General features: G+C 42.7%; 1 protein-coding gene across 3 annotated transcripts in view; it reads left to right on the top strand.

Annotated features, from left to right (window-relative positions):
* The window catches only part of LOC132815065 (xin actin-binding repeat-containing protein 1-like), a 29740-nt gene extending 19457 nt beyond the window's left edge, over window positions 1-10283 (top strand). For all 3 annotated transcript variants that reach the window (XM_060823759.1, XM_060823761.1, XM_060823760.1), the window contains one exon: window positions 1667-10283. In XM_060823759.1, coding sequence (XP_060679742.1) covers window positions 1667-9505 — 7839 coding nt within the window. In that variant the 3' untranslated portion in view covers window positions 9506-10283. The remainder of the gene's footprint in view (window positions 1-1666) is intronic.
* Window positions 10284-15273: the final 4990 nt, after the last annotated feature.

Below are 15273 nucleotides of genomic sequence, written 5' to 3' on the forward strand. Positions count from 1 at the left end.
TATAACATTGTATAGGATCTGGTGTACTTAGACCTATAAGTACCATCACTGTGTGTGTCTGTGTGTGAAATTTGCAGTGATTGGATTAACAAAAATGTTTTAAAGGGGGAAGGTTATCATCAAAAGGCAATTACACTGGATTTATAATAATATTTACCAGTGCTATTTATGAAAACATCAAACAGTACAAAACATTACCAAATCATTTGCAAATGGCTAGAGTATGACAAAATACTGTGCTGAGCGTTTTGGATCTATCTCAGTTCCAAAATGACAATGGTTCCCCTTTAAGACATTATTTTTTGCTGTGCCATTAATACTCAGGTATCCTGGTATAGCATGGAGTGGGAATTGCCACTCACTGAATATAGACAACACACTCACTTATCACTCACTCACATAGGCAACATACAATTTATAAAGGATTCTACACAATCAAATAACTCTTATGAGTAGTTTTGCAATTCGAGCTCCAGATCCCTCAAAACTAATTGAACAAATTCTATAATATTTACTTGTAATTACATGTCCAATACTCAGCCCTGGGCAATTAACTTCATAAAATACCTACAGCATAGAAGCAGATCATTCAACCCATCAAGTTCACACCATCTTCCTTTCCCCCAGGATATCCCACCCAGACCCACCTTAACCCTATAACCCTACATTTCCCATGGCTAATTCACCAGGCCTGCACATGTTTGGACAGTGGGAGGAAACCCACACAGACACAGGAAGAATATACAAATTCTACACAGACAGTCAGGAGAGGGTGGAATCGAACCCAGGTCCCTGGCATTGTGGTGCAGCAGTGCTAATCACTAAGCCACTATGCTGCCCATTTCCATCAATGCCAGATTTCATATCATTCGATTTGATCTCTGTCTTGCATTATCCCCCTCAACTCCAATAATATACTTAAATCATGTTGAACATATAATCTCACCGCATCAACAATATCCTACGTACACAATCTTATTAACTTGCTTGCAGAGGCGTTATTTACTCCTTTCGACGTTTTAGGTTGAAGTGTTCCTTATAGATAAAGTGTCAGGAACACTCAGCAGTGCAGAAAACTCAAAAGCCTATAGATTATACCAAAGGTCTGATACCCTTCCTCCAGGAGGCTGCATTACACCCGCTTTGAGTTCCCAAACTGTCAAGTATAAATGCCATTTTAACGATATCACATTCAAATGCCATTTTGAATGATATCACGTTCAATTCCACAATCTTATTCCTGTCGCTCTTTTTTCTGAACATTTCTGAGGTATCTCTGCTCTTTTGAAGTTTGCGTCAACAAAATAAATTTCATGAAATACTCACAGTCAATGCAAAAGTGCCATTTCCAGCATTTTAAGAGGATAAGAGATGGAATAATGTAATTATGCTGCTTTCTGTGATGTGAAGTGGTCCTCATGAATTTCAACAAGACTGAGGACTGTTTGCTGTGTATAGATAATCATCTTTCAACCACCCAGCCAGCATGGTCTGTGCCAATGGTACTGGGTAGTGGTACAAAAGTACTTTTCTTCTGCCAATCCTTGGCAGAATTACTCACAATTAACCATTTGATTTGAATTTTGATTAACATTAAACTGCATGGCATGATGCGAGATAAAAGTGGTGTCCATCAATCCTCATAATTAACCTTATTTTACTAAAGATGGCCCAGAACATGAATGCGATCCAACAATCAAGTGTTACTCAGAATCTGCAGAATGATTTTCTACCACCACCTCCATCACCTGCCATACCTGATGCTACTGTCAAGCCAAACGTCACAGTGGAAGATCACCCACAAAACATACCACCCCCTCCACAGCAAGCCTTCTTCAGACTTCACCAGCAACGCCAAATTAATGAACTGAAGAGGCTTTATAAGCACATGCACCCAGAGCTGAGGAAAAACCTACAGAAGGTGGTCAATGAGGACTGGGCTGAGGTGTTGAATGCCGAACAGGCAGCAGCTGCCTTAGCAACTGGTACACATGGCATTGGCAACACCGTGCTTCAGACTGAGGTCCAGTCTATGCGCTGGATATTTGACAACTGGCCTTTGGACACCATTGGGGATCACCAAGGGCCTAAGAAGCTGAAAGACGAAGAGACCATTCTCAGCGGAGATGTGAAAAGCACATCTTGGAAGTTTGAAAACCAGACAATTAATGATATCAGCGCCCAGTATTCAGAATTTTCTGGAAACTCCAATGATGGAAAAGAGCAAACAAAGGGTGATGTTCGCACAGCATTGTGGTTGTTTGAAACTCAGCCTATGGATTCCTTGAATAAAATCTACTCCAATGAGAATGATCTCCAAGAAGCAGTTCTAAAAGAATCTATATGGAAAGGAGATGTAAAAGGGGCAAAATTACTATTTGAGACCCATGCATTAGGTGATTTGGGACGTAGCAACTCCGTGGAAGAAAACAGCATATTGCAACTGCGCTCAGAAATTCAGGAACTGAAAGGCGATGTCAGCAAGACAGTGAAGTTATTTGAGACTGAACCATTATGTGCCATTCGAGATCCTGTTGGGAACATCCACCAAATTAAGTCTATCTGCAGGGAGGAAATCCAACAGAGCGGTAACGTCCAAAGTGCTCGTTGGTTGTTTGAAACTCAACCCCTGGGCAGCATTAACCAAGATCTTTCAAGAGTAAAGATCATTCGAGGCATTTCCCTGGAAGAGACTCAACAAGGTGGTGTTGGCAGGAAAAGATGGCTCTTTGAAACACAGGCATTGGATGCCATCAATGAGCAGAGCGAGGAGTCAAATTGCAAGGCCAGTATTAAAGTGATAGAAGATGGGGATGTCAATAAGAAGTGTTGGCTCTTTGAAACTCAACCTCTTGATACATTAAAGGAAATCCCATCTGAAGAACTCACCAAAGAACAAATAATTGGAGGTGATGTGAGCAGCAGTCTTTGGTTGTTTGAAACACAGCCTATGGAAAGCTTGAGGGACAGTTTTGAGGTTGGCCACTTGAAGAGAGTCATGACAGAAGAAGAGAAGGGAAATGTGAAAGAAAGAGCTCATATGTTTGAAAGTTGCTGTCTGGACAGTATTAACAAAGAGCAAAGTGAAATCTCCAATATCAACAAGACATTGGAAGTACAGAAAGGAGATGTCAAAACTTATAAATCTCTCTTTGAAACTCTACCTCTTCATAGTTTCAAAAAATCAGATGAAATCTCTGCTGAGAAGCAAGCTGAAGTGTTGGCTGGACACGTAAATGAGAACAGAGCTCTTTTTGAGACCACCCCTCTTTATGCTATCATGGACAGTGCTGGTCACTGCCATCAAGTCAAGACAGTAAGTCGAGAACAAGTTGCTAGTGGTGATGTCAAACATTATAGATGGATGTTTGAAACCCGTCGTTTGGATCAGTTTGATGAAGAAACACAAAGCGTGGAATTAGTTAAAGGCATCACCAAAGAGGAGATCCGTGCTGGCAATATGGAGACAACCCGATGGCTTTTTGAGACACAGCCTCTTGATGTCATACATGCCAGCATAAATAAAACACAGATTCAAAGCCCCGACCACAAAGATGTGATAAAAGGTGATGTAAACACATGTAGATGGCTGTTTGAAACACAGCCGATGGATGCTTTGTATGAAAAATTAGAGACCAAGCAAGAGGATGAAGCCCAACTAAAAGGTGATGTCAAATCGTACACATGGCTTTTTGAAACACAAGCATTGGATAGTATCAATGAAAAAGGAGAACAGCAGCTTAAAGTCTTCAATGCAAACAGCGATGACGTTAAAGGGGTAGATGTGAAGACCACAAAACATCTTTTTGAAACTGAACAAATTGGCAACATCCCTGGCGGGTTGGATGAGGCACAGAATATGAGATACACAAGTGAGGTGGACATTCAGTCAGGGAATGTATCGAGAGTGAAAGAAATCTTTCAAAGCACCTCACTTAATGAAATAGGTGACGTTGAAAATGTAAACAGCACCAAATCCAAGCCAATGGATGCCCCACAGTCGGGGTCAGGTTGTGTACACAAGTTCACATGGCTGTTTGAAAACTGCCCAATTGACTCCATTAAAGAAATGACAGAAGAAGACACACCCAAAAATACAATCACTGAAGTAAAGGGAGGTGATGTTGGTGGCAAACGATTTGTTTTTGAGACCTGCTCATTGGATCAGATAAAAGATAAAACTGATATAATGGATTTCAGTTCAAGGAAGGAAGAGTCAGTTGCCAAGGGAGATGTGAAATCATGCACCATGCTCTTTGAATCTCAGCCCCTTTATGCAATCCGAGACAAGGAAGGCCAATATCATGAAGTTACTACAGCAACAAAGGAGGAAATCATGAGGGGAGATGTAAGGGGTACTAGATGGCTCTTTGAAACCAAACCATTGGATTCAATCAAGCCACTGGATGAGGTGTTTGTACTCAGAGCTGTCACGCAGGAGGATGTGCAGCGGGGAGATGTGACGGCGGCTCGATGGAAATTTGAGACCCAACCTTTGGATTCAATCAAAGATGAAGCACAACCAGGAATTAAAGTGGTGGACGAAGTCCAAGGGGGAAACGTGCAAGCAAGTAAGCAACTCTTTGAAGGGCAGCAGGTAAACCGCAAGTATGTAAGGATGGTCAGTGTCAGTGATGTGCAGAGTGGAGATGTCAGGACATCAACTTGGCTCTTTGAAAATCTCCCCATTGATTCCTTGAAAGGAGCAGCTGAAGAAAGTACATGTGCAAACACTGTCCACAGAGAAGATGTACAGAAGGGAGATGTGAAAAGGTGCACCTGGTTGTTTGAGTCCCAACCATTGGACAGCTTAAAAGATTCAGACACTTCAATGAAAAATGAAGCTAAAGAAAGAGTACCAGATGCTGATGTGAAGACTACAACATGGTTGTTTGAAACAACTCCACTGGACACATTCATTCGTGCTCAATGCAGCACTGAAAGCACTGTTAAGGCAGAGCAAAGTGTCCAGACAAGCTTACAGACTCTATACAACTGTAATGCCATTACATCAAGGGGACTTCTCATTGAATCAAGTGAGGCAGGTGTTCTAAAAATGGCCAAATATCAACTAATGCATGAGAATGGTCCACACATTCTAAAGGAAGAAGTTATTGGTGGTATTTTACAGAGAATTCTGTGGCAGTTGCTTCAGAAAAAGGAATCCCTCCATCCTGAAGGGATTGTGCTGAAGGAAGATGGAAGTGGGAGAATATTTTCACATAAAGTTCAGCTATTCTCTCACTCTGAAGGTGGGGTTAAGAAAGATGGAGACATCGCTAATGAAATTTATAACCTTCTCAATCAAGACAGTAAAGTCAAAAAAGGGATTTTGATTCAGGAAACTGAAAGCGAAATTGCTCAGATAACTGTTTATTTGCTGATTAATCAACAACAGAGTGAAGAAGTTGAAAAAGAGGTGATCAAAGGAGATGTAAAATCCACCATTGATAGTCTTCTTGCTTCTACCAAGCAGCAAACGACATCGACGACGGTAAGACGTGAGGAGACCGAGAAAGGGAATGTCCAACTGTACACTACATGCATTGAATCAGGGACATTAGATTATCTCAAGAGGGATCAAGAGGAAACTGATGATTCTCCAGTTTCAGCCCAGAAAGAGGAGATTGTACCTGGTGATGTAGAGGGTGCCAAAAGGAATTTGAAACAGAGTGGAGGACAAATTGAAAGGACTGTTGATGACATTGTACCAGGAGATGTCAAAGGAACCAAGAAGTACTTCTTAACTGAACCACAAACTTTCCACGATAATGCTCAGAAAGAAGATATTTTAGGTAATAATAGCAATTCTGTTCATCAGTCCCTGGGGCAGGCTGCAAATCAGTCCATTGGGTTGGAAAAAGTAGAGCTTGTTACTGGTGATTATAAGACTCCACCACAGTCAGTGAAGAATGCAAAGTATCAAACAAGACAGCTGGATAGGGAAGACACTGTCTCTCATAACACAAAAGACACTCTGGATGCACTGCAAGAATCTACAAGTGATAGGAATGGGATGAGAATCGGACAACATTCCGAACCTTCTGTTTACTCACTGGGTAGTGCCTCCCTCGCAGTGTCAGAGGGGAGGACAGAAAATGCCACAGATCGGGACCTTCAAGTCGCAATGGAAAACCTTAGAGAGGTTACAGCTGAAGCACAGACTACCCAACACAAATCCAGCACACGAGAACAGTTCAAGAGTAGCACACAAAGCTCAGCAGCATTTCAACAATGTCATCAAGTTACTCAGTACAAGACCTCAGCAGAAAAGGTGAAGAAAAACGTACGAATATCCACACAGCCACAAGGCAGCATGATGCCGAGGCATCGGACAAGCACCCAAGTGACTGTCACTCAACCCCAGCAGCTGAAGGGTCAGGAAAATACTCAACAGGTCAGTGCGTATGAGGGACAAGGACATGTTCTGTCAAATTCGGCTTATTCTAATGAAGGTCAGAAAGGTGAACATTTAACAAAATTAGTTAACAATGGCAGAGCCAAAATAGGAGCTACTTCAGAACACATGCAGATTCTTGGTCAGTACTCGCTCACCAACTTAGTGGCGGAAGATTGGGCAGTGGCAGATCAGGAGATAATTGCCAAGGGAGACGTAAAGTCAACCATACAGTCCTTAAAGCATTCAGTGGCAGAGCAGAAGTCTGTCGAGAGAGAGGAAGTGGTTCGAGGTAACTTGGAGGCAGCTCTCCATTCTCTGGGAAAAGCTAATATGAATGTTTCCAAAGGTGATTTTAAAACTGCCATGATATATAGAAATGCAGGCCAGTCACATTCAAGGGACAAAATGAAGAGTGGTGTTAGAACTGATTGTAATCGGGTTTCGCTATCACAATCTGACACTGAGTTTCCTCCTCCAGTTGCAGTGACAGAGCGGCCTGCACAATCGAGTGAAGCTTGTGGCCAACCATTTGTGGTGGGCAGCCCCTTTCCCCGCAACCAGTTTGAGTCTGCTGCCGTGAAAAAGCCAGTGACTTCTCAGTATCCTCCACCTCTTCCACCCAAGACCCACGAAAGAAAGAACATCTCATCTAAACCATCGATTGCACCAAAACCAAACACAGTACCTGCTCGGCCAATGCAGGGAGGCAAACCCATTCCACCTCCCAAGCCAGAACATTTGACATCAATCCATTCTTCCGCAAGTCCAACTAATCCGCCAAAGAACTATGCATCAGCCATGCCAAAACCCAACCCATTGCTTTCAGCAGAATGCAACTCACCAAAGTTTATGCCTCCAGGAAAATCTGGCAGAGTATCAATTCCTACAGGAGCTGTCCATCCATCAGACTGTCAAATTGTTCAACAGGAAAGGCACTGTGAGCAATCTCTATTGGAGCAAACATCCAGCACAATGGCATCTTACACCAAAGCAACGAGAACTCCTTTGCAGTTGGCAGAAGAGAAATACAAACAAACAAAGGAAGGACACAGCAAGCCAACTGACAGGGTAACCGACCCTGTAGAAAACATGGCATTACAGGGAATGAGCCAACAGTGTGGAGAAAACACCTCTGGAAGGCATGTTGAGGCTGGTGGCTCACTGAAAATGGAACAAGAAACTGTACCAAAGGAACTGACTGCTGCAGAAGCCCTTCAGGGATTCCAAAGTTCACATTCACAGCAAAGCACAAGGAGTGCTGAAATGTTTCAGGAATTTAAAGATGCCCTTTACACTTCTGGAACCCAGGACAAACAAAGCTGTCCTCAAAATAACAAGGCTAACAGCTGGAAAGAGGATGTGAGATCGGCAGAGAATACGTCTGCTTTACCAAAAGGAATTGAAGTGGCCCAAGCAGAAACCTCAGCTCCTGGTAAGGCACAAAAGAGTTACCTGGAGCCTCAGCCAAGCCCAGAGTTATATCCACAGCAATCAGTCAAAGTGTCCTTTGAACAAAAGCAACCCCAGAGTGGCCAGTGCCACAGATGCATAGGCCAGCATGGCTTCAGTAAACAGGCAGCAGCTACAAATCGCCAACAAGAACAATTTCACACAGAGCAGCAGCACACCCCACAACCAGACACAGTCGTAATGCGAGGTAACCGGCAGCAAGGGCAAGAGACTGAAGATGATCGCAGGAAGAGGTTATCAGTTCACAAAGAGGAAATAATGCGAGGGAATGTGAAGGCGGTGATGGAGATATTTGAAAATCTGAGGAAACAAGAAGAACTGCAGAAGATCTTGTCTCAGGTGAAAGAGTTCGAAGAGGAGACTTTTAAAGTAGATGTGAAAGGTCTGAAAAGTTTGTTTGAGAACGTGCCTGAATGGGTGGTGCCTAAGAATAAAGTGACTAAGCAATTGAAACCAGTTGATCGTCAAAAGAATGAAATGCAGAAGCAGCCTAAAGTAGCCAAAGATGAGTTGGAAAGCCTGTCCTCCATGGAGCTTGTGTTTGAAGACCTTGAAAGGGCGAGTATGGAAATCATTTACCTGAAAGAGCAAACACTGGCAAAGCTCTTACAGATCGAAGAGTCAATTAAAAAGGCTCTGTATTCTGTTTCCAACTTGAAATCAGAATCTGATATTGCAGGACTCTCTGGCCTTTTTCGGGAGTCACTAGGGGTTGTGTCAAGCCCCCCATCTGGAAACATTAAGAAGATCAGTCTGGTCTCTAGCAAATCAAATGCAGAAAAAGCCAAGGAACTTAAAGAGGATCAAGTTAGAAAAGAAGAGTTAAACAATTCAGAGAAACAAGTGAATCCATTGTTAAGTATTCCAGCTGTTCCAGCCCGTGTGAGCACTCCATCGTCTCCTTCCTATATTTCCATTGAATCAGCAGCTAGAAAACCGACAGATTCTTTACAAAACAACGCATCAGTTACACCAACAGAGGGCATGTGCATTTCTCCTGCTCCTCAAAACCAGAACATTGCACCTCCATCCCCAAAAGGAACAACCTATAACCTTGAGAATCCAGTTTGTTGCAATGGACACCAAAGTGGTGGAGCTGAGAAGGCAAAGCATGAGTCTGTTGGCAGCAAGGATTCAGTACTAAAAGACACCAATGAGTTAATTCAAACCAAGAACAGAAATGGAAACAATATTGCCAATATCAATGACAGTGCACTCAACACATCCTCTGGCAATATCCCTTTAAGTGGATTTAAAGGCAATGTCTTTGACAGAATTCAGACCCCAGTCCCACAGAGAAGCAAAAGTGTTGTAGAGTTCAAGACAGGGCCTGAAGGAGGTGAAATTGTTGGTACGAAGACAATCATGGAAAAATATGAAGAGATTGATCGATTTGGGAACAAAATTATCACATCAAAAACTTCAACCACAGTCACAAAGCAATCAGAGTCGAGGACCTCATCAACATATGAGATAGTTCAAGCGCCACCCAGGTATGAAGTTGCTACTTCTCCCCTTATGAGTAGGCACCTGCAGAGCCCATCAAAACTAGCAGAAGATTCGTACTCAAATGCTAAGGAAAGCGGGATGGTGTTTGTTTCCATTGGCAATCCCAATTCAGTAAAGAAATGTTAAATATTCGAGTCACACTGAGTTCCATTAAAGTACAACCTACGACATAGTGAACAAGAAGTATAGAGCTGGGAAGGGAACATCCATGGAGTTGGAAAATAAGAACCAAAAAAGGTGCTGCAAATGTCCAGCAGGCCTGGTCAATTTCCAATGGATGGGTCCGTATATCATGTGTAGACCCATTCTTCGGCGTCGATTGGTGGATGGAAGAGCCACAGTTAATGGAGGACACACACAAAAAGTGCCAAACTCACTTAATCTTTCAAGAAAAAAAAGAACAACATGGAATTTTGAAATGAAGATCTAAATGTTCACATCCCATTAATCAGTTTCTGAAAAGAGAAAGGAGGGTTTATGTTGGAGATGCAGATGCTTTCCAGAAATGAGCTTTGACTAACAGCCTATAATCACAATGTTGACTAGCATTTCCACATGTTACTGCTCTTAGGATGATATCTCATTTGACAATGTGGTTTTAGACTTCATAGGGGATCATTTTAACTTTGGGCAACAGTGTACAATGTGTTTTGTTGAATTAGCCACTCATTCTACAGCTCTGTTTACTTCTTTGACATTGGAATACAAAGTCTTGTATTGGGGACAATTCAACATTGTCTGTTTCACATTGTCACTCAAAGTTAAAATCACCTCGGTTGTGTCAAACATCTCCAGGATTTCCTGATTTTTATTGACGAGTTGTAGTGTTGTGATTGCAATGTGAGTACAATTTTGAATCACTATTTAATTTTTATCCTCAAATTTCCTATTTTAATTCTACACCCAACGATGTATCAACTTCTCTAAGCTCTTTGAAAGTCTCTTTCTGCTATGAACTGTCTTTCCTGTTTGCTAAATATTTTATTCACTGTCTTTTTTTATTCCACAGCCTGCTTTAATAAACATTTTTAATACTTTACTAGTTTTATCTGATTTATTTCGCATGAAATCTGTCTCAGACTGTGTGACATGAACTATATGCTTAATCTGAACCTTTCTTATTTTGGTATATTCACTGCTGGTCGTTAGTGCTGGAATGTGAATCATTTTTTAATGTGTCTCCTATCATTTGCTTGGTAAATGTATTTTTCATTGTGAGATCAAGCCTTTAGACAAAGATGGGGTTAATGGTCCTGTCCCTAAATAGTAAATGTTTGGATTTGGTGAATTTAGACTTAGAATTAGATTTAGGTTTTGTTGTCACGTGTACTCAAGTACGTGGCACAAGAATACAGTGAAAAGTGTACAATGTCGCCACACTCTGTGCCATCTTAAGTATAAAATCTAAGTTACAAAAGTAGAACAATGAAGAAGTAAGTGAAAAAGTCAAACATTGCAGCCCTTTCTTCAGCCTGCAGACACTCCAAGCTGGCCTTTCCCCATGAGGGCTCACTCTCCCCAGTGCTGGGACAAGACCTGCCTGTGTCCACCAGCCACCTCCTTCGGGCACACCAGCTTTCGCTGTCTCCGCTCGCAAGGCTTCAGCCCTGACTGCTGCTGACACCACCCTTCGTGACTGACCACTGTTGCTGACATATTTCACTGCCGTCGCCTCATCACTGCCTGCTGCTGCTACGGTCCGGGCTCACATTGGGTACCAGCCATTGCCATGCTCCGTTGCTGCATTGGCTGCATTTGTGCTGTTCCTTGCTCTCCTGGGCACAGGATGAAATTGACCACCTGAAATTACCTTCTATAACAACCGGAACCCAGGCAACATTGTCCAATTTATTACTGTTGCAGATCGTAAATTGTCGAAATTGTCAAATTCCTCAGTGAAGGGTGACGGAATAGTTCTCCTTTTCTATTCTCCCCATCTCTCAGTTGATTGGAGCAAAATTAATTTGGAAAGGATTCCTTCCTTTGGAATCCCTTTCTTCCAGGCCAAGTTAAGTTATGTTTTTGTGAGACAATTTATCCAGGTATCTTGAGTTAACAAAAGAATTAGTTAATTCATTACTGAATGGGAGAACAAATGACAGCGTAAGACACATACACATTGGTTAGAAATCGGAGATGACTCTTAAAACGATAAAAGTTAAAAAAAGATATAAGCATCAGTCAGAGTTCTGTGAACAATAGACAATGGGACTTTGTGAGCATTATCTTGAGAGATACCAGTAGAATGGCTATTGGTAGGTGAATGGTTAATTTTTGAGTTACATGGTGTTTTGTTCTTTTGTCCTGTTTCCTGTAGACAGTGACTGGTTTGCTGCACTCAGGACAACAGATTATTTTTTCTTTGTTCGTGCAGTGCAGGGATGTTTAATGGCTATGCTCAAGCTGTGGCTTTCACTGCACGAGGGGTACCTACATTCCAAGGGGTTACAATGAACATTTCATTTCATACTTAGAAGTTACAATATCAGCCAAACTTGGTTTGTAGTCATTTTTTTTTAGAAAAAAACACATCTTGCCCAAGAATTCAACATGTTTGCTCATTATTTTTCAAATCCATCATCATGATACTCCCTCCCTGAAATGAATTAGATGCGTTTCCACAGACGTTAATGCCTTGTGGTCAGTATAATCTGTGGTCTCTGTTTATACCCATTTTGGTCATACACTCCAAAGTGTTCGACACCCTGGGAGTTTTCTTCCCCACTGCGAAGGCCCGTTTCTGATGCTTCTTTAGTTTTATGGACAAATAATGATTGGTCTCTCTATCCCTAATTCATCTTCCTGAAGGAGGACCATCCCTCCTACCCTGACGTTTACATTAAATGATTGGTTAAAATTTGAAGTTGCAAGCAAAGGTTGCTTAATAAAGTGGCCTTTGGCATTTCAAAAGCTGTCTGCCATTTCTCAGTCAATATGACCTTCATGTTTTTCCATAGCAAGTCGCTAATTACACTGAAAGATTGAAATGAACTTTCATAGAATCCTTGCAGTGCAGAATGAAGCCATGCGGCCCATCCAAGTCTGTATCGATCCTCCAAAGAGCGTCCCAACCAGACCCATTGCCCCAACCTATCCCTATAATCCTGCATTTACCACGGTTAATCCACCTAGCCTGAACATCCCTGGACACGGTTGGCAATTTAGCATGGCCAATCCACCTAGCTTGCACATCTTTGGTATGTGGGAGGAAACTGAAGTGCACCAATGGAAACCCAGGCAGACACGAGGAGAACATGCAAGCTCCATGCAGACAGTCACCCAAGGCTGGAATTGAACCAAGGTCCCTGATGCTGTGAGGCAGCGGTGCTAAACACCTGGTAGATCTCACAATAGAACCCCCACATCCCCAAGAATCTCATGACTACTCACTTTTTTATGTGAATGGGGAACAATGCTATTGCTTCTATCTTTGCCTCCCTGGGCAGCAGTCATCCTTGACCCACTGCGTGTCCTTATTAGGTCACTTGAACCTTTCCAAACTCGCTGTTTGTGAAATTGACCACAAGGTCAGCTGACCATATATTCTGGAAGATAACTTCTAGTTGCTCTAAGTGAGCTTCCGAGGTGACACTGAACGCTAGGAGATTGCTTAGGTACATTACACAATTTGACAGAAGAGTCGACATTTCAGGCATAAGCCCTTCATCAGTATTCCTGATGTTGGTCTTATGCCCGAAACATCGACTCTCCTGCTCCTCTAATGCTGCCTGACCTCCTGTGCTTTTCCAGCATCACATTCTTTGACTCCAATTAAACCTGTTGGACGATAACCTGCTGTTGTGTGATTTTTTTAAAACTTTGAACATACAGTCAAGGGGATTTGCCCAGTATGACCTATATAAATCTTTCTTGGTAATAGAGGCAGAACTACTGACCCTAACAATGTATATTTCCAGCTGGGATATCAGGTAGGAATTGAGTCACTGCATTGTTATTCAATATAAAGTCTTTTGAAAAATTCAGTGGGCTCAAAAACAATGTGGGAGCTCCATCATGACTGCTGGGTTCTCTTGGTCAGTGGTCCAGCATGCAGTTCATCTCCTCCCACATCTGGGTCAACTTTACTAGGCCGAGCTGAAAAGGAATGTCATGTCAAGGGAGAGACCTCTCCCACAACCACGTCAAATGGAGCTAGGTCGGTGTAGCCTGATCTCTTAGCACAGGCCTTTTAATAGAGTGAGCAGCCTCATTAATTCTAAGTTAAAAATTACACAACACCAGGTTATAGTCCAACAGATTTATTTGGAAGCAAGCTGTGCTTCCAAATAAATCTGTTGGACTATAACCAGTTGTTGTGTGATTTTTAACTTCATCCACCCCAGTCTCACATCAGCTCTTCTCAATCATCATTAATTCTAAGTATTTCTATATTGGTTGTCCAAGTAATAGGTATTTCATTGGTTAAATATGAGCCTCACCCATATCTTCCTCTCAGTTAGTGGTAATGGTCAGGTGGGGAGGGGGTTTGATGGAGGTGGGGGTTGGGTGGAGAGAGGTCTATGGTCAGGCAGTCAATCCCTTAACAGTCTGGAGAGTGGGCCATGGTCAGACCTGCAGGTCCAGTTCAGCCAGTCCAGGGAGGAGTGCGAACTCAGCCAAAGAGCTACCTAAAAATCAGTCAGGGATCTGCCCCCTCACCAGTCTAGTCCATGCCAGCTGGCGGTGGGCCAGTCATTCTCGGGGGTCTGTCCATTAAAATCAGGGATCACTACTTCGATGGGCATACTGGGGAAATGTGGGGAGTGGAGGCATCATGCTGGGATGCGGAGATGATAATATTTGTGAAGCAGGTTGGAAGGTCAATTCAGCATATCAGTGGGGAGAGATTAGCACACGAGAGGGTAAGGAGTACTGTGGGAGGGGGTAATCACCAACTTGGGAGTGGGGTGCTGTGTATACTATAACAAGGCTGTATGCCTGGGGCTCAGGGGTAAAATGGGGACAAATGGTATGGTGTGAACAAGGGGAAGATGAAAACTAATGGGGTTGACAGGAAAGGCAAGGAAGAAAGTAACATGAAGTCTCTGTGAGGGGATCTCACCTGGACTGAGACATTCACTGAGAGACTGAGAGCCTGTGAGTCTGTCTGTGAAGAGCTATGTGTATTGCCTTCCATTCTCACCCAAATTGTAAACATGCAACGGAACTGAAAATGGCTGTCCCCAAACTTGGTAAGGGTGTAGTAAGTGTCTGTTTGTTTCTTTAATGAAGAGTGCTCCATTTATCAGTGGTGAGGTCCTTCAAAAAGCAATCACATTAAACAGTTATCCACACAGTACAGGTGAAGGTGATCTCTTGTCACAATGCTTTATGCAGACCTCAAATATTGATCTACTGCGTTGATTAAAATTCCTGGCCCTGAGCACTTTGGAGCACATTATATTTCAAATCAATCCCCCTAATGGTTGTGAGACACAAATAAAGTCTTGCAGATAGGCAAGACTCACCCCAGTTTGCACGGTAATAACACCTTCCAAGGCCCCATAGCCTTCACAGAATGCATGAGAAATTCGCTTCATAATCACTTTTGGATCATAAAACGTCTAGACAGTTACCCTGTAGGGAACGCTGTCTTTTTTTGGGTACTATTGGGGCTAGGATTGGGAGGGAGAAAAGCGCCTCATTATTGTGCCGCATGTGCAATCTGCTATATCACATGCACCATATGGATTGAACAACAGATGTCTGAATTAGGGCAAAGATGTGCCACATCCATGTAGAGGCATTTTTCTATGTGAGCACAGGTACCTTCTCTCTCCTTTTCTGCCTCTCTCCCTCCATTAATTCTGCGGCAATGAGTGACTCAGCCAACTGCAATGGAAATGGTGAATTTGGTTGTGGCCCCATAACAGGTCAGGCCACCCCAGTTTTAC

The sequence above is a fragment of the Hemiscyllium ocellatum genome, chromosome 4, assembly GCF_020745735.1.
Source record: "Hemiscyllium ocellatum isolate sHemOce1 chromosome 4, sHemOce1.pat.X.cur, whole genome shotgun sequence".
NCBI classification, from domain to species: Eukaryota; Metazoa; Chordata; class Chondrichthyes; order Orectolobiformes; family Hemiscylliidae; genus Hemiscyllium; species Hemiscyllium ocellatum.